The 22,089-nt window shown below is 40.6% G+C and overlaps 1 protein-coding gene across 7 annotated transcripts in view; it reads right to left on the bottom strand.

Moving 5' to 3' along the window:
- Nucleotides 1-22,089, bottom strand: part of cep112 (centrosomal protein 112) — a 577,437-nt gene that overhangs the window by 68,538 nt on the left and 486,810 nt on the right. For 6 of the 7 annotated variants that reach the window (XR_011954852.1, XM_072558882.1, XM_072558885.1 and 3 more), the window contains one exon: nt 3,183-3,272. Coding sequence is in view for 5 of the 7 variants with exons in the window: in XM_072558882.1 (XP_072414983.1) it covers nt 3,183-3,272 (90 nt within the window). In the remaining 2 variants the exon portion in view is untranslated. Of the gene's footprint in view, nt 1-3,182; nt 3,273-19,153; nt 19,267-22,089 lie in introns of all 7 variants that reach the window. The other variant, XR_011954853.1, reaches the window with a different exon arrangement.

The raw sequence follows: 22,089 nt of genomic DNA, 5'->3' as shown, positions 1-22,089 counted from the left end.
AAAACTTATATTTGGAATTGTATTTAATATATTTATCTCTACACAACTGTGTGGCATAAAAATCATTTATAAAAGGAGTTTAAATATAAATTGAAAGAAGTGCTGATCATTTTGGGATTTCAAAGTCATTTTTTCTTCAACTGATTGTGATCAGTTTTAAATGTCTTGTTCCTTAGTTTTCATACAGACATGGAACTTCTGGAACAATAATAAAGCAAAGTACTATGGATGCTGGGAATCAGAAGGAAAACAGAAATTTCTGGACAAACTCAGCAGGTCTGGCAGCATCTATGGAGAGAACGTAGAGTTAATGTTTTGAGTCCAGTAACCCCTTATTTGTTACCCAAGTCTGCTGCTGTGCTGCTTGTCATAGTATTCAGTGTGTTAATCACACTTGCTTCAGATTCACCAACACTGTGCAAATTAGATAAATCAGCCAATAGATTTATTTGATAAAAGGAAATGTATAGTTATGGAGCGAGGACAAAATTCGGATCCAATGTAGAGTGACACTGTGCTGTAATGATGACAGGCTATCATGACAGAGGTGCTATCTTTAGAATGATACATTAGTCTGAGGCCCCATCTACCCTCTCATGCAAAAATCCATGGCACCAGTTGAAGGACACCAGGGAAATTCTCCCATTGTTCTGGTCCATCTTTATGTATCAACAAAAACTCCAAAAGCAAATTGTGTGGTCATTTATCTCATTTTTGTTTGTAATTTTAGTGTACAATTGGCTGCCTATTTAATAACATGTGACTACACTTAAAAGTACTTCACTGGCAATAAAGTGTTCAAGCATGTAATAAGGTTGTGAAAGGTACTACAAAAATGCCAATATTCTTAACAATCAAATGTCGAAACAGACTCATGTAGCTTATAGCCTATTCCAGTTCCAAAGAGCCTTGACCAATAAAATGTTAACAAGTAGTTTTTTTCAGTTCCTATCAATAAACTGTCTCCAATATTGTAGACAAAGAGCAGATCTATTCACATCAAATAAATTATCAGAACTTTTCTCCAAAGCATAGAAAACAGTAGCACACTTGAGAAAGGCGAAGTTAGTCAGAATGATGTCTTCACCTGTAGAATTAACTTTTCAAGTCAGATTGTAAAAGAATGAACCTTTACAATCAGAGGGATTGATCAATGAAGACTTTGGTTAGGCCACATTTACAAGTATTGAATTCAATTCTGGTCGCCACATTACAGGCAGGATGTGAAGGCTTTGGAGAGGGTGTAGAAAAGGCTTACCAAAATGCTGTCTAGATTATAAGGTATGAGCTTTAAAGAGAGGCTAGAAAAACTGGGGTGGACAAAGTCAAAAGTCACCTGACACCAGGTTATAATCCAAAAGTTTCTTTTGAAATCACAAGCTTTCGGAGATGTAGTGAGGGAGAAGAACACACAGACACAGAATTTATAGGAGAGAGATCAAAAGATAATACAACTGGTGTGAGTGGAGTGTCGAATAATAAGTCTCTGTAGGTGACCAAATGCAGACTTGGATGGGTTCCACCTGCTTCTAGTTCTTCTATTCTTATGTTCATAATCTGTAACCTGACCTCTATTTTGTCACACTTCAGGCTTTTTCTCCAATGGAGTAAATAAAGCCAGTCTGTCAGTCCGTTCTTGATATATATACATATACATCCTGGCATGTCTGGTATCATCCCACATATCTTCTCTGCATCCTTTCCAGTGCTTATATGTATTTATATTATACGGAAACCAGACTGCAAGACTGTGTTTGAAGTGCAGTCTAACAAAGACTCAGTATAAGTTTAAGCATCATTTCCTTACTTTTCAATCTTGCTAATGGTACTAATTTAAACTAATTTAGGCAATCTCAAATTCCTAGCCTGTGAGAATCAATTAGCATGAAACCACATGTAATTATTGGTATTAAAATTAGCCATCACCTTCAGAAAGGCCACAAAAATAATTGGTGTGGGAAATGAAAATGGAACAGTTCAAGCAGAGGGTATTTCCTGAAATTGTCATTCGGCACAGTGTTGAAGATTACTTGCATCTGACCTGAGATGGTATGTTCACAGCACATATCAACTGGTTAGCTCAGTTGGCTGATGATGCAGTGACACCAATAGCCTGGGTTCAATTTCTACACCAGCTGAGATGGCTCTCCTTCTCAATCCCTTCCCTTGACTGAGGCAAGATGCCCTCAGGTTAAACTACCACCAGTCAAATTTCTCTAAAATGGGACAGCAGCCTTATTGTCTGTTAAGAAAATGCTAACTTTACATTTTTAGTTGGAAGATGTTTCTTTCCTTAGTCATGGCATCTAGCACAAAGCTGAGGTTGGGTTGTAGGCTGAGTCCTTGCAACGCATCAAAGGGACCCAAGTACATACAAACATGGAGTGAGCCACTTGGTCCTTCTAGCCTGGTCCGCATTTAATAAGATCATGATTGATCTGATTGTAGCCACAACTCCACCTTCTGATCTCTCCACAATAGCCTTTGACTTCCTTACCAGTCAAGAACCATACTGACCTTGTCATAGAATCATACAGCACGGAAACAGACCCTTCAGTCCATGTCGACTTTAATCACAAATTAATCTGGTCCTACCTGTGTGCACTTGGCCCACATCCCTCCAATCATTTCTTAGTCAAGTACTTATCCAAATGTCTTTTAAATGTTGTAACTGTACCCGCATCCACCACTTCCTTTGGAAGTTAAGTCCACACAAGAACATTTTCTGTGGAAAAAAGTTGTCCCTCGTCTTTTTCAAAACTTTTATCCTCTCACCTTAAAAATATGCCCCCTAATCTTGAAAGTCCCCACCCTAGGGACAAGCCACCTATCATTCACATCCCTCATTATTTTATAAACTTCGATAAGGTCACCTATCAACCACTTACACTCCAGTGCAAAAAGTCCCAGCTTATCCAGCCTCTCCTTATAACTCAAATCCTCCATTGAATGCAATAACCTTGAAGCATCAGTCAGAATCCAACAGCACAGAAGTCCTTTTGTATCCATTTGTTTCATGCCCTTGCTTTTCCCTAATAACCTAACAAAATTTTTCTTTTCAAGTATTTATTCAATTGCCTTTTGAAAGTTATCACAGAATCTGTTTCTACTATCCTATTTTTTGATCATGCATCAGGCTTCATTCATTAATTATTGATCCACTGTTACTTCTCGTCTGTTACCTGTTCTTGAGTCTTCAGCTCTTTGTTTTCTATCTCATTTTCTAACACTTGGATTTGGTTGCGATAGTTTTCTGCTTCATTTTCCAAAGTCTAAATCAAAAATCAGCAAAGATAAATTAGTTTGTGTTACACAAGCCAACACTTCAGACATTTAAAAGAAAACATATAATAAATGTCAAAGACAATGTTTCAACAGAAAATAAATTCACTGGATTTGCTGTGAGATTCTTTTCCTATGTTTCTCTAATCATCCTAGAAGTTCAAGGATTGCATGTGAGCAGACTGTGTCTATGGAAAGATCTCCTCAAGAACTGGTGTGTGAAATGACTCCACATATTGTAAGAGCCTCTTAGCTCCATTCATGATTTCACGAACAGGGGCTTCTAAACAAAATGTCTCTAAGTAGCCAACCCTTTACCACTACCTTTTAAACAAGGACTAACAAGAAGACAATGCTGAGAGATACCAGCAAGTGCAAACATGTGCCACATATTGATACTTAGACCTATAAAGCAATTCAAAGAAATAGTGCCAATGCAGTACTTTTGAAGGGTGGTTATGGCTGCAAAGTAGAAAACACAACAGATATTTTCCACATGGCAGTATTGTATAAACAAGCAACAAAAGAAATGATCATAGCACCTGTCTTAGTGATGTTAAAAGAGGGATAAATGCTGGCCAACACGACAGGAGAATTTCCCTGCTCTTCCTTTGAATAGTGCCATGACTGTTTTGCATCCCATTGAATGGGTAGATGAGTCTTTAGTTTATCATCTTATCCAATGACAAATCTCCAATAGTGCAGAATTCCTTCTGCAGTTACTGGAATCTCAGCAGGAATTATGAACTGAAGTCTCTGGAATAGGAATGAACCAGTAATCTTCGAGCCTAGAGCTCCCAAATGGCATCTCCTTGCCATTTTCGTCTGCAAACTGCCTGCAGCCTCCTTCATTTTCCACCATCTATCTTCTGTGGCTTCACCACTTTCCCATCAGCTAGTTACTATAATCATATTCCTGCAACAAGCACTGATTTTTCTGTTTCTTAAAATAAATAAACAGAAAATTGCATGAGATCTTCATGTCAGGAACATAGAAGTAAAGCTTGTGTCTTTTCAAACTTAAAGGGATTTTAATAAATTATAAATTGTCAAACTATGTTTCAAAATTTGTTGTCTAAAATATTGATGTATAATATCATCAGCTGGACATATAAATATCTTGGAACTTTTTGAAAAGAACACTTTTCAAAGTGAAGGACACTGGCTACAGAGCAAAGATGTTGCATTTGTGAAAAAGCTGCTTGAATGGAACCAAATCTGCAACACCATAGCAAGTCACAAGACCCAGTTTAGCCTTGTGCAAGTGCATGGGATGTGAATGAGTTAATCTTCATCTAATTAACATCAACGGGTTGTTGAACTGTGGGAGTATCATCATTCTTCACTCCACGACCACATATGGAGGGATATGGGCCAAACACAGGCAAATGTAGCTAGTTCAGTTCAGGAAACTGAGTTGGGCCAAAGGATTAACTTGATTGCAATGAGTGAATTTACTCACTTGCTGCCCAGGGCCACTGAAGCCAGTTAAAGCAGCTCAATTGCTCCTCTCGCTAACTCAGCAGAAGGTAGCAATCAATCTGGGTGTGTTTGGTTCATATGACTTGCTTACATAGTACTTGCACAAAGTCATTAGGACAGCATAAAACATTATTGTTTTGTCTTAATCTGAGCTTGCAGAATGTGGTTTTAAATACTCAATTGAGGAACTCAAAATTTGGTTCGCTTTGTTAACGAGATAGTCAAAATTGAAACAACCAATCAAATGGAAAAATGTACACACATCTACTTCGGGGTAGTTTGCAGTCAGATCCAGATTGCTTGGAATCAATTTTCTCAATGAAATCTACTGTTAGGGCTGGGCTCCATTACTGTCCTTGTGTAAAAAAAACTGCTAACAACTACATTATACTAAACCATAGACTCCTCTCATGGAGTCAGTGGAATAAAATGACATTGTAATTTGTTTAGCTCGGATTAATGGCTTCTTTGAACAATCACATCTTTTACAAATTCTAGATCAGAAATATGTTTTAGCAAACCACAATAAATAAAGAATCTTTTGAAAAAGTGGAGAAGAAATCTTATGGTTTTAGTATAACCCACAATTTACATTTTCACATATGGTGACATTCTTTAATCATGGGAATCTTCAGCAACAGAACAATACAGATTCCAAGCCAGAAGGTTTTGATATCACGATACTGCTTCAGTACTTTATTTACTGAATGAAGAACACTGTCTGAGCTCTCCGTGGGATAGTGGTGAAAGCACCAATCCATGCATATCTAAAATTCCTAGCTTTAATTCCTGGTCTGTATGTTTAGTTGGTCTTAGTTGGACTGTTAGCAGGCATTTTGTGCTCTGAGATTTGGGAGGGGTAAGAAATTCAATCAACATTCCCTCTATTCGTTAACACCTATCTCTATGACTCTATGACACCCTGCTGCCAGTCAATTCCTTTTCCATTGGGTTCAGGCTGTAAGTGCAGTGAGGCTAGTCTCTGTGCTGACCTCAATAAATTCCTGGGTTTGAGCAGTTTTAAAATTTTCAGGGTAGGCTAATTATACTCTATCAAGGGAGAGTGATCAGTAGTTTCAGCCAGTTGAAGCAGCCAAGGTGGCTCTTTCATCTTATAAGGCTACTATCCTTGAGAAAGACTGTAGGCCAGATAAGAAAGGCAGGGTTAAGGTGTTACTGATGGGACAAATGTCATTTGCCTTGAGCTCAGAACTACTTTCTAACAGGTATTCCCCATTTGGAAAGAAGGCTGGAGTTTTATCAACATTTCCTGTTGTTTCTAGTGAAATGCTGAGGAACTTGGTGGGGCAGTTCCTGGGACAATTCCCACTGACCTAGAAATCATTGCAACATGGATTACCTGGGTCCCGATTATTGAGATTCGCACATATGTGTTTGTGTAAGGGTTTTAGGATATTAGCCAATGTCAACGGAGTAAACAAACAAAAATCACTGCCTTTAGAACAAATGGGGAACAACACATGATCTTTTTTTCTTGGATTATTGGAACACAGCTGCAGATTTACTTTCCATCACATATTTGGAACCATTCTTGCCCTGTTTGGAAAGGACCCAAATGATTGATAACCTAAAGAGCTAATTATGCCTATCAGTAATTAATAATACAGCATTTGAACAGTCCGAATAAATATCAAATAAAAAGAAAGTGATCCTTCCTTGCCACCATTGTGCACTCAACTCCACAATGGAAATGTGTAAACATCAATATTTAAGACCATCAGCATAACTGATCTCTTCACATTTGTGAATGATTCACAGTAAACATATTGGTTCAATTCCTATATCTGATGTGACGAGTAAATATTATGGCAGAAACAACAGGTGAAGTAAGATTTTAATTTTCTGTTTGTTTGTTGAAAGTGCCTGATCTTCACTTTCTAGCTGTCTTTAATGCTAATAAGAAAGACAAGAGCTTGCTATGGAGAAACCATGTGGTCAAACTGATATCTCACTATTTAGGGAAGCATTTGTATGTCAATGACATGTGCCACTAGATTATTCAAGTCTTTGTAAATTACACATTTACTTGCATGTTGTAGAATCTGGGATACAAATAACATTGCAGGAATGAAGTACCATTATATAACATATTTCAGCAGTGGCCGCCTAGCTATATGTAACCAACAATGTATGTAATGGACAGAGATACCCATAAACTCTTTGAGGATGACAACTAATTTCTTACTTATTATCTCCCAATACCAGCTTCTAAGTGGCCTTTTATGAAGTTCGTAATAATAGAAGTAGAAATGGCTATTCATTCACAAGGAACTCATTATTGACTTTCGCGGGATGTTACTCATGCCCTTCTACACATTAATGACACAGAGGTGGAACGAGTGGAGAGTGTCTAGCTCCTGGGAGTGATCATCTATAACAAGCTTTCTTGGACTCTTCATATGGACGCACTGGTTACAAAGGCCCAGCAACATCTCTTCTTCCTCAGGCAGCTGAGGAAATTTGGCAAGACGGCAAATACCCTTGCCAACTTTTATAGGTGCACCATCGAGAGCATTCTGTCTGGATGTACCACTACCTGGAATGGCAACTGTACCATTCAAGATCAGAGAGGGTTACAGAGAGTGGTGAACTTGTCCTGGACAATCACAAAGGCCAACCTCCCATCTATAGAATTCATCTACCAGGCCTGCTGTCAAGGAAAGGCCGCCAGCATTCTCAAAGATCCATCCCACCCTGGCAATGCTTTTCTGCAACCTCTACCATCGGGGAGAAGGTACAGAAACCTGAACACACGCACCAGCCGGTTTCAAAACAATTTCTACGCTACTGTTGAGAGAATACTGAATGGACTCACAAACTCGTAGCATTCGCCTGCACCTGTGTTTTGTTTTGCCACTATTTACCTATTTTGACTTATCTATGCTATTTAACTCTGTGATCTGCCAGTATTGCTCGCAAGACAAAGCTTTTCACCGTGCCTCGGTACATGTGACAATAAATTCAATTCAGTTCAATTCAATTCAGCTCAACAAATCTCAACTCCTACAGAATACATACAGAACTCCTACAGAATTAATTAAACGACCAAGATCATTGTTCCACATACATAATGTCCAAGAAGGAGGTTGTATATAAATATTCCTTAACACTAATTTCTAGAATATTAATTCTTGCATTCTGGATGAGGCAATAAGCCACTGTTAGAACCCACTGGCATTATATCAAAGAACAGCAGGAGGGTTGTCAATGTTCTGGACAATAATTATCTCTCCACTGTGGAAATAAAACCTGATGATCTGATTACCACTATCTGTACGCAAATTTTTTTAATTCACTCATTGGATGTGGGTGTCACTGGCTCCTACATTACAACAGTAACTACATTTCAAGGTACCTGATTACTAATAAAGCACTTTGGCATGTACTGATGTCATGAAATACAAATATTTTCTAAACCTGTATATACAAAACTGAACTATTGCTTGCTGCAGGTGTCATCTTCCCCTTCTTCAGCGACACAGGAATTATAATGCCCCATGAAACATTCTGTTATTTCAGTCCATAAGTAATTCTGTGATCTCCAATGCCATTTCCAACTGAATGGTTATTTAGATCCTTTCTGGAGTTAACTGACACATGATTGTTCCACATGTCTTCCAGGGGAAAACACATTTACACAATAAACAGTATGGCTGCAAAGGCAAGAAAAATTTCTCTAGTTAAGCAAAGTAAAAGCATTGTAAGGAAAGGAGCAGAAAGGCAGCAAAGAACACAAGGGAGGTGAACATGAAGGAGTGACGAACATTGTTGTGAGGGGTGACGAACATTGCTGACAGGGGGGTGATGAACATTGCTGAGAGGGATTGGTGAATATTGCTGTGAGTGGGTGAAGAATATTGCTGAGAGGGGTGATGTACGTTGCTGTGAGGGGGTGATGAACATTGCTGAGAGGATGTGGTGAACATTTCTGAGAGAAGGTGATGAACATTTCTGAGAGAAGTTAATGAACATTGCTGAGTGAGGGTTGATGAACATTGCTGATAGAAGGTCATGAACATTGCTGAGAGGAGGTGATGAACTTTGCTGTGAGGGAGTGATGAACATTGCTGTGAGGGGATGATGAACATTGTTGTGAGGGGATGATGAACATTGCTGTGAGGGGATGATGAACATTGTTGTGAGGGGGTGGTGAACATTGCTGTGAGAGAGTGATGAACATTGTTGTGAGGGGATGATGAACATTGCTGTGAGGGGGTGATGAACATTGTTGTGAGGGGGTGGTGAACATTGCTGTGAGAGAGTGATGAACATTGTTGTGAGGGGATGATGAACTTTGCTGTGAGAGGGTGATGTACATTGTTGTGAGGGGATGATGAACTTTGCTGTGAGAGGGTGATGAACATTGTTGTGAGGGGTTCATGTATATTGTTGTGAGGGGATGATATACATTGTTGTTAGGGGGTGATGAACATTGCTGAGAGGGGGGTGAAGAATATTGCTGAGAGGGGTGATGTACGTTGCTATGAGGGGGTGATGAACATTGCCAAGAGGGAGAGTGACATTGCTAAGAGGAGGTTATGAACATTGCTAAGAGATGGCGATAAGCTTTATTAAAATTGGGTGATGAACGTTGCTGAGAGGAGGTCTTGAACATTGCTGAGGGGATGTGGTGAACATTGTTGAGTGGAGGTTGATGAACATTGCTGAGATGAAGGTCATGAACATTGCTGAGAGGGGGTGATGAACATTGCTATGAGGGGTTGGTGAACATTGCTGAGAGGGGGTGATGAATATTGCTGTGAGGGGGTGATGAACAATGCTGTGAGAGGATGGTAAATATTGCCGACAGGGGGTGATGAACATTGCTTGAGGGGTGATGAACATTGCTGTGAAGGGGTGATGAACATTGCTGTGAAGGGTTGATGAACATTGCTGTAAGAGGGTGTTGAACATTGCTGTGAGGAGTTGGTGAATATTGCTGTGAGGGGGTGTTGAACATTGCTGTGAGGGGGTGTTGAACATTGCTGTGAGGGGTTTATGAACATTGCTGTGAGGGTATGATGAACATTGATGTGAGCGGGTTATGATCATTGCTGTGAGGGGGTGATGAACATTGCTGAGAGGGGGTGATGAACATTGCTGTGAGGGGTTTATGAACATTATTGTGAGGAGGTGATGAACATTGCTGTGAGGGGGGTGATGAACATTGCTGAAAGTGGGTGGTGAACGTTGTTGAGAGGGGTGATGAATATTACCGTGAGGGGGTGATGAACCTTTCCAAGAGGGGGTGATGAACATTGCTGTGAGAGTTGGTAAACATTGTTGAGAGAGGATGAGGAACATTTCCGAACAGGGGAAATGAACATTGCCGAGAAGGAGTGGTGAACGTTGCTGAGAGGGGATGATGAACATTGCTGTGATGGAGTGTTGAACAATGCTGTGAGGGGGTAATGAACATTGCCGAGAGGGGATGATGAATATTACTGTGAGGGGGTGATGAACTTTTCCAAGAGGGGGTGATGAACGTTGCTGTGAGGGTTGGTAAACATTGTTGAGAGGGGATGAGGAACATTTCCGAACAAGGGCAATGAACATTGCTGTGAGGGGGTGATGAACATTGCCGAGAGGGAGTGGTGAACGTTGCTGAGAGGAGATGTTGAACAATGCTGTGAAGGGGTGATGAATATTGTCGAACAGCAGTGATAGACCTTGCTGTGAGGAGACGATGAACTTTGCTGTGAGGGGTTGGTGAACGTTGTTGAGTTGGGGTGGTGAACATTGATGTGAGGGGGTGGTACACAATGCTGTGAGGGGGTGATGAACATTGCTGTGAGGTGGTGATGAACATTGCTGTGAGGGTGTGATGAATATTGCCGAGAGGGGGTGATGAACGTGGCTGAGTGGGGGTTATATTCATTAAAATTTAGAAGTATGAGGGCAGATCTTACAGAAACATACAAAATTTTGAAGGGAATAGATAAAATAGAAGTAGAGAGGATGTTTCCACTGGCAGGTGAAATTACAATAAAACAGCATAGCCTCAAAATTAGCGGGAACCGATTAAGAACTAATTTGAGAATGAACATCTTAACCCAAAGGGTTGTGAATCTATGGAATTCCTTGCCCAATGAAGTGTTTGATGCTTCCTCAGTAAATATTTTTAAAGCTAAGAAAGATAATTGTTTGAACAGTATAAGAATTAAGGGTTATAGTGAGAGGGTAGGTAGATGGACCTGAGGCCACAAAGAGTTCAGCCATGATGTTAATAAATGGTGGAGCAGGCCCAAAGGGTCAGATACCCTACTCGTGATCCTAGTTTCTATGAACACTGTCGATTAGAGATGACGAGTATTGCTGAGAGGGGGTGATGAACATTGCTGAGAGGGGTGATGATGAACATTACCGAGAGGGGATGATGAACATTACCGAGAGGGGTGATGAGCATTGCTGGGAGGGTTTGGTGAACATTGCCTACAGGGGATGTGGAACATTGCTGTGAAGGGGTGATGAACATTGCTGTGAGGGGGTGATTTACATTACTGAGAGGGAGTGGTGAAGAATGTTGTGAGGGGATGGTGAATATTGCTGTAAGGGGGTAATGAACATGGCTGTGAAGATGTGATGAACATTGCAGAGAGGGGGTGATGAACATTTCTGTGAAGGGATGATGAATATTGCTATGGGGGTGATGAATATTGCCGAGAGGGGGTGATGAACATGGCTGAAAGGGAATTATATTCACTGGAATTTAGAAGAATGAGGGGGGAATCCTATAGAAACATATAAAATTTTGAAGGGAATAGATGAGATAGAAATGGAGAAGGGCTTTTGCCCGAAACGTCGATTTCGCTGCTCGTTGGATGCTGCCTGAACTGCTGTGCTCTTCCAGCACCACTAATCCAGTATGATGTTTCCACTGGCAGGTGAAACTATGATAAGATGGCATAGCCTCAAAATTAGTGGGTGCAGATTTAGAACTAATTTGAGAATGAACATCTTAACCCAAAGGGTTGTGAATCTATGGAATTCCTTGCCCAATGAAGTGTTTGATGCTTCCTCAGTAAATATTTTTAAAGCTAAGAAAGATAATTGTTTGAACAGTATAAGAATTAAGGGTTATAGTGAGAAGGTGTGTAGATGGAGCTGAGGCCACAAAGAGTTCAGCCATGATGTTAATAAATGGTGGAGCAGGCCCAAAGGGTCAGATGCCCTACTCCTGATCCTCGTTCCTATGAACATTGTCGAGCGGAGATGACGAGTATTGCTGAGAGGGGGTGATGAACATTGCTGAGAGGGGGGTGATGAACATTGCTGACAGGGGGGTGATTAACATTGCTGAGAGGGGGTGATTAACATTGCTGACAGGGGGGTGATGAACATTGCTGTGAGGGGGTGATGAACATTGCTGAGAGGGGGGTGATGAACATTGCTGTGAGGGGGTGATGAACATTGCTGAGAGGGGGGTGATGAACATTGCTGTGAGGGGGTGATGAGCATTGCTGAGAGGGGGGTGATAAATATTGCTGAGAGGGGGTGATAAAATTGCTGAGAGGTGGGTGATGAACATTGATGAGAGGGTATGGTGAACATTGCTGTGAGGGTAGTGAACATTGCTGAGAAGGAGCAGTGAACATTGCTCCTTGGATGCTGCCTGAACTGCTGTGCTCTTCCAGCACCACTAATCCAGAATCTGGTTTCCAGCATCTGCAGTCATTGTTTTTACCTATATGTTTTTAATTGCTTGGTTTGTTACATACATAGTGCTTCATGTGAGGATAAAAGGAAGAGATTTTTACTTTTATGGATGGTAAATTAAGACACATGGACAATGGAAGTGATCTGGAGGTTTTAATTGAAAATAAATTGAAGTTAACTCCAAAATATTTGGTGGCATCGTAAGAAGCAATTAGATATTACAGCAACTGAATAGGTCAATTTTGAGACAAATGTACTGTTATAAAGTCTTTTATAAATCATTAGTACAGTTAGATTACTGTTGAAAAGTGTGGCACTGGAAAAGCAAAGCAGGTCAGGCAACATCAGCAACATTTCGGGAATACGCCCTTTATCAGGAATGTGATGGGGGTTTGCTGAGAGATAAATAGGAGGGTGGTGTGAGGTCGGGGCCAAGGTAGCTGGGAAGGTGATAGGTAGATACAGGTGAGGGTGACAGCTCAGAGGGGAAGGTGAAGCAGATAGGTGGGAAGGAAGATGAACAGGTAGGTCAGTTCAAGAGGGCAGTGCTGAGTTGGAGGGTTGGATCTGGGATGAGGTGGGGAGAGGGGAGATGAATAAACTGGTGAAATCGACGCTGATGCCGTGTGGTTGGAGGGTTCGAAGGCGGTAGATGAGGCATTCTTCCTCCAGTCGTCGGTGGGTTAAACTTGGCGGTGGTGGAGGCCCAGGACCTGCATGTCCTTGGATGGCATGGGAGGAGGAGTTGAAGTGGTCAGCCACAGGGCGGTGGGGTTGTTTGGTGCAAGTGTCCCAGAGATGTTCCCTGAAATGTTTCGCAAGTTGGTGTCCTGTCTCCCCAGTGCAGAGGAGACCACATTGAGAGCAACGGACACAGTAGATGAGGTGTTTGGATGTGTGGAAAAGTCTGTGGTGTGGTTGGATGGATGGGGTTCAAGGGTGGAGGTGCAGAAAGTGGAGGAGATACACTGGAGGGCATTGTTGATCACGTGGGAGGGGAAGTTGCGGTCCTTGAAGAAGGAGGCCCATCTGGGATATCCTGGAGTGGAATTGCTCCTCATGGGAGCAGATATAGCAGAGGTGGAGGAACTGGGAGTAAGGAATGGTGTTTTTACAGGAGAGAGGGTGGGAGGAGGTCTAGTGTAGGTAGCTGTGGGGGTCCATGGGTTTGCAGTAGATGCCCGTGTTGATTTCTGTGCCTAGTTTTGGCTGACCTAATACCACAAGTTACTGAGAGGATATAGAAATGAGCAGTCCAAATAATGAAGATCTCAAAGAAACTTGAACAAGAGGAGAGATCATATACATTGGTCACATTCTCAATGAATAGAGGACAGAGAGAGAGAGAGGCATATGGTACCTGTTGTTAGGATTCTAAAGGAACTAGAAAGTAAAACAATTTCATTTTGTCCAGAGCAGTAGAACCAGAAGACATGACCTACACTCAAAGGTCACTAAGTTTAAAAACTACTTCCAATCCTATTACAGTTTACATAAACTTGGAGTTCTATCTAAGCTGCCAGGATTCCTATCAAATGCTTCCCAGCCAATTTGGTACTTTTGAGAAAATTGGGAAAGAAAAAGGCATTCTGAATTCTGTTCCTTTTCACTGGGCCTACAGGTTAGTATGATAAACATTCCTTTAAGGGCCCATTTGCCTATTCTCTCAATTAACACTATCAAACAGCAGATTAACTGGTCATTAATCTCAATATTGGAAAAGAGTGGCTGCTGGGTTTATGTTTGTAACTGTTACTACATTACATGTGATAATCATTTACGTCAAACACTCTGACTTGTCTTTATGTGACTCTAAGTCAATATGATACATAATGTAAGGATTATTATTATACATGATTAGGACATATGATCCCAGAACAGCCCTGGAGAGGATGTATGTATTTTTCCCTCTGGATGTGGAATTTCTCACCAGTACATGGTGCACCAGACACTGGTCAAGGCTAAGAACATATCAGACTCATCCTAACAAAATAAGTTAAATGGGAATTAGCTTCTTTACTGTTTTTGAAGTGCTTGTGAAATTGGTTGACCATTCCCTTTCTCTCCATCAAACTAAATATACAGTGTATTTAAATTTTTGGATATCCTTCAGTTCTAAGTTCTGCTAAAGGGTCACACCCAAAACATTTTTTCTTTACAGATGCTAATGGAACTGCTGTGTATTTTTAATACTTTTTCTTTTCATCTGTAGTGGGAGTGACAAGAAGCCTCAGGCTAGAACTTGTGACCTCCCAATCAGGCTTTTGTTAGGTTTCCTTAAATGACAGGCCCAAAACTATTTTTGTGGTATGGTTTTCTTTAAACAGAATCAAGATTATTAACAGAACAGAAATGTGTTAAGAGAGAGGTCAAGAATTAAAAAAAATTAATTATGTTGATTTTTAACAGCATTATCTGTAGACTGGAATAAATAAAGAACCAAACATGACTGATGGTGGAAAAGGGCCTTATGTACCTAACAGGTGAAGATAAAACAAGGAGGACAATCATCAGTATACTGCAAGAAAAGGTAGCATATTTAAACCCCTACCCCTGACATGTTCAGAGTGTGGGTTGGATTTGCAAAAAAATGTAAATCTGACTGTAATTTACTGCGATTGCAGCTGCTTTTGATTTAACCATGACATGGATTGGTGAAATGATCGTCTCTGAGGAGGTGGGTCAATAAAAGAAGAACTTACATTTCTTTTGCACCTTTCTTGACCTCAGGATGTTCCAAAGTGCTTTAAAGCCAACAAAATATTTTTGAAGAGTAGTCACCGTTATAATATTAGATGATATAGGTTTAGATATCAGAGAGGGGACTGTGATATACTTGAATGAATAAGCATTGGGAGGGAGGAGATATTAGCAAGCTTTAAAGTTGATAAATTCACAGGCCTAAAATGAGATGTATCCCAGGCTATTATGGAAGGCAAGGACATAGATTGAAAGGGCTTTGACATTCATTTTCAAATCCTCTTTGGCCACAGAAGAGTGGTTCATGTGTGGAATGAACTTCCAGAGAAAGTGATGGATATGTGTACAGTTACAATGCTTAAAAGACATTTAAATAAGCACATGAATAAGAAATGTTGGCAGGGGTAATGGGCAAGGTGCAGACAGCTTGGACTAGTTTAGATTGGGATTATGGTCAGCATGGACTAGTTGACTGCAGGGACTGTTTTCCCGTTGTATGATTCTATGACTGGAGGATAGTTATTGTGTACTATTATTCAAAAGTGGTAACGTAAAGCAGGAAACTATAGGCCTTTAGTAGAATAACTATTGCAGAAAACTTCTGAAGGCCAGAATTAAGCTTCACTTGGAGAGGGAAGGTTTAGTTGAGGATAGTTAGCATGGCTTTGTTCACAGCAGATCATCAGGAATCTTCACGACAGATTCCTGAAGAAGGGCTCATGCCCGAAACGTTGATTCTCCTGCTCCTTGGATGCTGCCTGACCTGCTGCGCTTTTCCAGCAACACATTTTCAACTCACGGCAGATCATGTCTAACAATTTTGATTGAATTTTCCAAGAAGTTGACGAGGTATGAAATGAGGGTAGTGCAGTTGATGTGCTTTTGACTTCAGTAATACTTTTGACAAGGTCTTGCATGGCAGACTTGCTAAGAAGTTAAGAGCTCATGTGATCCAGAGCAATTGGCAAATTGAATCCAAAATTGGCTTTGTGACAGGAAGCAGAGAGTGATGGTCAAAAGGTGTTTCTGTGGCTGAAAGCTTGTGTCCAGCAGCATACAACAGTGTTTAGTGCTGGGCCCCTTGCTGTTTGTTCTGTACATTAGTGATCCTGACATAAATGTAGGAGATACTGGTAGGATGTAGGATTAGTAATTTTGCAGATGACACAAAAATTGGTGGTCAAATGGGCTGAATAGTGGCAAATGGAACATAATTCTGAAAAGTATGAAGTGATGTATTTTTGGAGGACCTGATGTGGGGATAGGGTGAGGATGTGAATCTGGGTGGGATGTTCCTTGAAAGGCCTTTTGGCCTTTCTGCACTGTAAAGATTCTATGATTCTTGATGGCAACAGGACAGGTAGATAAGAAGGCATATGAGATATTTGCCTTTATAAGTCAAGACAGTAAATACAAGAGCAAGGAGGACACGATTATTAAGGTCACAGGTGGAGTCCAGTGTGCAGTACTGGCTGCCCACTATAGGAAGGATCTGATTGCACCTGAGAGAATGCAGAGGAGATTTACCAGGACGTTGCCTGGGCTGGAGTGTTTCTGTAATGAAGAGAGACTTGGCAGACTGAGCATGTTTTCCTTAGAGTAGAGAAAGCTGACAGGATCCTGATTGAGGAGTAAATAGTTCTGAGGGGCCTAGACAGAGTAGATAAGGAGAAATGTCTACCCAGCAGAGAGGTCAAGAACCAGAAGACATAGTTTTAAGTTAAGGAGCAAAAGATTTAGAGGAAATTTGAGGAAAACATTTTTCACCCAGAACATTATGGGTATCTAGAATTCACTGTCTATAAGCATGGTAGAGGGAGAAAGTGAAGACTACAGATGCTGGAGAGTCAGAGTTGAAAAGCGTGGAGCTGGATAAGTACAGCAGGTCAGGCAACATCTGAAGGGCAGGAGAGTTGATGTTTTGGGCAATGACATTCCTGATGAAGGGCTAATGCCCAAAATGTCGACTCTCCTGCTCCTCGGATTATGCCTGACCTGAAAGGGTGGTAGAGACAGGAATCTGCAAAACATTTAAGAAGTATTTAGATAAGCACTTGAAACACCACAACATACAAGGCTCTGGGGCGCATGTTGGAAAATGGGATTAGAGTAGATGGATGTTTAATGACTAGTGGTTATGTAGGAAGCTCCCGCAAACAGCAGTATGATAATGGGTAAAAACAATGACTGCAGATGCTGGATGATAATGACCTGTTTCTGTGATGTTGATTGAGAGATAAATATTGACCTATGATGACTCCCTTGCTTTTCTTTACAATAATGCCACAGGACCTTTTTACCTGTGCTGTCGGTGTCATTCAATAGGAAAATAAATTAAAATGTTGGCTAATTTGACCTATGTCATTAGTTTGATATCAGAAAGCACATTGATGGTGCACATCATTTCTTTATTGCCTGATAATATTTAGGATCTGGAATACACTGCCAGAGAGTATGGTGGAATCACATTCCATTGTGGCTTTCAAAAGAAAATTGGATAATTACCGGAAGAGAAAGTTTGCAGGGAAATGATGGAAGAGTGAGACAAGGTGAGTTGCTCTTGCAGAAAGCCACACAAACAGAATAGATAAAATGGCTTCTTTCTGTGCTGCAAATTGTGAAATTATGGCTGGCTAATTCAGAGCAACATGGCTACAATGGGCAGTTACACTTATTGGTAGTGTATTTTCAGATTTTTCACAGTATTCTAAGCTTTTACAACAAAACAAACAGAATTATCTTCCATTTGTTCCCGAGAATATCTTAAAGGAATTCTTTATTAATATATACAGACATTCATTTCTTATCAGGAACAGGAACTACTGTCACAGAGTTGAATATATTTTGACTGCCTTACACTGTAGAACTTGCTTTTCTTAGTAATCTCCTCTCAGATTTGCTTCAAGGTGATTTGAAGTGCTTGAAGGTCAAATAATACGCTGGGTGAGCTTTAGATCTCTCCCATTTCACAAAGATTTATAGTCACAATGGAAAGGGAATATTCAGTTGCCTTCAGCTATACTACAGAATAATAATACTGAAATGTTGAATGCTTAGTTATCATAAAGCTTCTTGGCAAAAAAAGTTTTGGATTTAGTCTTGCATTTATAATAGTTAATGATTTAAGATGTGATTTCTACATAAGCTAGCCTTTTCCCAATGAAGCTTCTTTTCTGTCCAACATTCAATAGATCACCAGCTCATAATTTAAAAAAATTTCTAATAATTCACTCCAGTTGTCTCCTGCTATACCCTCAAAGTGCTGGGTGACAGTTTACACAGGGTCTGACAAGCGTTGAGCATTATTCACTCGAGGCCAGAGAGTGATTTATGGAAGTTAGTTTCTCCCACGTCCCCACCACAACCCAGGTCTTGTCATCATATTTAAATATATGTATCTTGCCCCATCTTCCTAATTGAGAATCAGAAAGGTGAATTGCATTGATACTGCTACAACTCTTGAGATTAGCTAAATCTACATAGTGCTGGGGAATTAAACCTGCTACTCAACTCACCATTCGCTACAAACTCACCAATCCCACAGCTACCTGGAGTATATACACCTTTACATCCTGCTTCCTGTAAAGACTCCATTCCATTTTCCCAGTTTTTCCATCTCCATTGCATCTGTTCCAATGAAGCCAAATGCTATAAGGGGACCTCCGAAATGTCCACCTCCTTCCTCAACTGACATTCTCCACCACTGTAGTTGACAGGCCCCTCAATATGTCGAATCCATTGCCCGCACTTCGGCCCCCACCCCTTCTCTTCCCTCCCATAGCAGCAATTGTTTCTCCCTAGTCTTCACTTATCACCCAACCAGCATAAAGGAGCATTTGTTGCTATTTCCACCAGACAATGGGATACCAGCACCAGACACAAATTCCTCTCTCCTCCCTTACTAGCCTACCGCAGGAACTCTCCCCACCTTGCTTTACTCTTTCTCTACTTCCTACGTCTCTCACACCACAAAGGCACCTTCCCATACAATCACAGAAGATGCAATACTTGCCTGTTTACATCCTCATTCTTCACATCCAAGGCCTCAGACACACATTCCAGGTGAGGCACAGCACACTTCACTCAATCTAGTTTACTGTTTTGCTGCTCACAATGTGGTCTCCTCTACATTTGAAAGACAAAACACAGACTTGGTTATTGCTTTGCAGAACAGTTACGTTCTGTCCACAAAAATAATCCTGAGCTTTGGTTGCCTGCCGCTCAATACACCATCTTGTTCCCTAACCAACATTTCTGTCTCAGGCCTGTTGCGGTATTCCAGTGAACCATGGTGCAAACTAGAAAATAGCATATCATTTTCTGCTTGTGAACCCTATCGCCTTCAGGACTCAATGTTGAGTTCAATAATTTTACAGCCTGAGCACCTTCTCCCATGTCCCTACCACAACCCAGGTCTTGTCATCATATGGGCTCTACTATAACCAATTCTGTCAGCCACTAATGGTCCCAATTAGCAGTTATTCATTCTCCACAGCTGACCCATTACCTTTGTCTACACAACTTGTGTTCTTTCTCACTGAGCTCCTTCTCCACCGATCGTTTACTCCTCCTCCCTCCCAGACCCCCATCCCATCTTCAGCATGCGTACCAACTGTTTCCTTGCCACAATCAGTTCGAAAGAAGGATCATTGGACTCGAAATGCTAACTCTGTTTTCCCTATACAGATACTGCCAGACCTGCTGAGTTTCTCCAGAAATTTCTGTTTTGGTTTCAGAAGAAAACTGTTCACTTGCTAAAGGTCAGAAAGTATCGAGAAATTTTTCTGGTTGAATTGAAATTCAACTGCCCATTAATCTATATGTGTAAAGGAAGTAATCAAATGCTTGTTGTACACAAGTTGGCTGGTTTTTGCTTGCTGCGGTAACACATTTGTCAAATAAAACTTTTTAAAGAGTAATTTTCATATCCATTAGGCTCCAAATTGCGCACAAGTGTGCAGAGCATAGCAGGGTGTTAATTATAAACTTATCTCAGTCTACTTGTATCTCTGTTAGATTTCACCATTGGGTTTTGGGGCAGGTTATGAAAGTTCTACTTTGAAATAGGCAGGAGCTTCATTTTTGTATTGAAAAGGGAAATGTAACATCTAGCATGCCATATTACAGTATGCAGGATTCCGAACGGACTACATGCCGATAAAGGATTATGGTCGATGGTTACTCGGGACTGACAAAATCAGTAGGAATTTGTATAAAGGTGACAAAGATAAGTACTTTGTCTTTTCTGGGCTAATTTTGCCTCTTTTCCTGCCGACTCTTAGAATCTAAGTTGAAGTTCCATTAATTATTAGTAATTAGGCCTGTGTCACTAATGGCAGCGATGGAATTTTCTCTATGAACTGAGACTGATATGGACTGAAGAAGAAATGATCTACAGAGGGATGCTAGGGATCACCTATCAAAGGTGCTCTTTAAATTCCCTGCTGGTAAACACATAGGTAAACAGATTAACATTTGTTTGTAGACACAGTGCTGGGCTTCCTTTTTCCAAAGAAATATAATAATACCTAACTTACTCTTCAGCTGGATGCTTAATTGGAAAGACACTAAATGAAAAGAAAGAGGGTATGCAAAGATGACAAATAACCAATGCTGGCTGATGGCCCATATCCATCATGATTCCACCAACTGTTTCTGCAGATGTCGGATTGCCTATCTGCCATGACACAGGAACCAAGCTCCTCAGGGTTTGAGTATTCATGCATCATATGCCTAGTACATTCAGGGTCACCTGAGGTTAGATCATTACACACACTTCTCTGAAGGCTAAATGCAATGCTAAAATGGGATGGTTAAATGAAATACAGCGGTCATCCCTGCTTGCCGGTATCTCCCTCAGTCATTATGGAGTCTAGTGTTGGCTAGTCAGTAGCTGATCTCCTCATCTACAGCTACATCTAAGGTTTGGTTTCATTTGTATCTGACAATTCTCAATCCTATTTACTTGTGATGAATGTAAAATACGTTTTGCATAAATATCTGAAGTTTTCTCTCCCTATTGTGATATACCAGTTTATTGCATATTTCTCTCTCACGTTTATCTGTCAGAATCTTTCTCTGGTGCTGCGAAAAAGCTATGCAAAACAGCTTGCCTTGGTGCACTGTGTACTAATAGTTCTTGAACTTCCAGGTGAGATTTCCATCAAGTTTAATCACTTAGAACTCAATTACAGCATTAAATAAAAGTCAGCTTCAAGGTTTTAAAACTGGGGCCTCAGGATCCATGACATCCTTGGGGAGTTGATGAGGTCAATAGATCATTCTTCATCAATGGACACACAAACTAAATGATTTAAGAACAATGTCTCAGGAGCTCAAATTCTAGATTTCTTTCTGTGTTAATATGTGAACTAATTTATTTGTGACTACAGAAATACTACATTGATACCAGAATAACAGCATGTTTTCTTCGGGTTTGGTGACAGTGTTTATTAGAAATTAGTATTTGGGCTTTCCCAAACAGTAAGTCTGGAAATCACAGATTGGTAAAGACTTAAATAACTGGCAACTTAAATTGTGCAAATACTTCTAAACTAGAAATCCCAAATTGTTGGTTGTGACTTGTGACAATGCTGCTCCTTTAAAAAGGTTATACTGTCCTTGGTTTCTTTCAAGATGGGTTGTAAAAGGCAGAGGTTCTGATTTGTCTGACATTAGGGACCTAACAGATACTGCCTAAGGCTGCAATCAGGGAAAAGGCTTTTTGTTTTTTTTAAAACAGTTGTGCAATGATAAGGGGCTGGCCCATTCTCCCAGGGCAGGGATTTTTCTAGTTTGGTTTAGGTTTTTTGGCTGTTTGAAACTACTAGGGACATAGAAGCAACTACAGTGAAGAGAGATTCCATGCTTCAGCAAATGATCCCTGGCTGATCCTTTCTCTCTCTAACATCTGGATTTGAATTTACCTTTTTTGCCAAGGGATCTGTT

Source organism: Chiloscyllium punctatum, chromosome 39 (assembly GCF_047496795.1).
Source record: "Chiloscyllium punctatum isolate Juve2018m chromosome 39, sChiPun1.3, whole genome shotgun sequence".
Lineage (NCBI taxonomy): Eukaryota > Metazoa > Chordata > Chondrichthyes > Orectolobiformes > Hemiscylliidae > Chiloscyllium > Chiloscyllium punctatum.
This window is presented reverse-complemented; position numbering and strand designations above follow the sequence as displayed.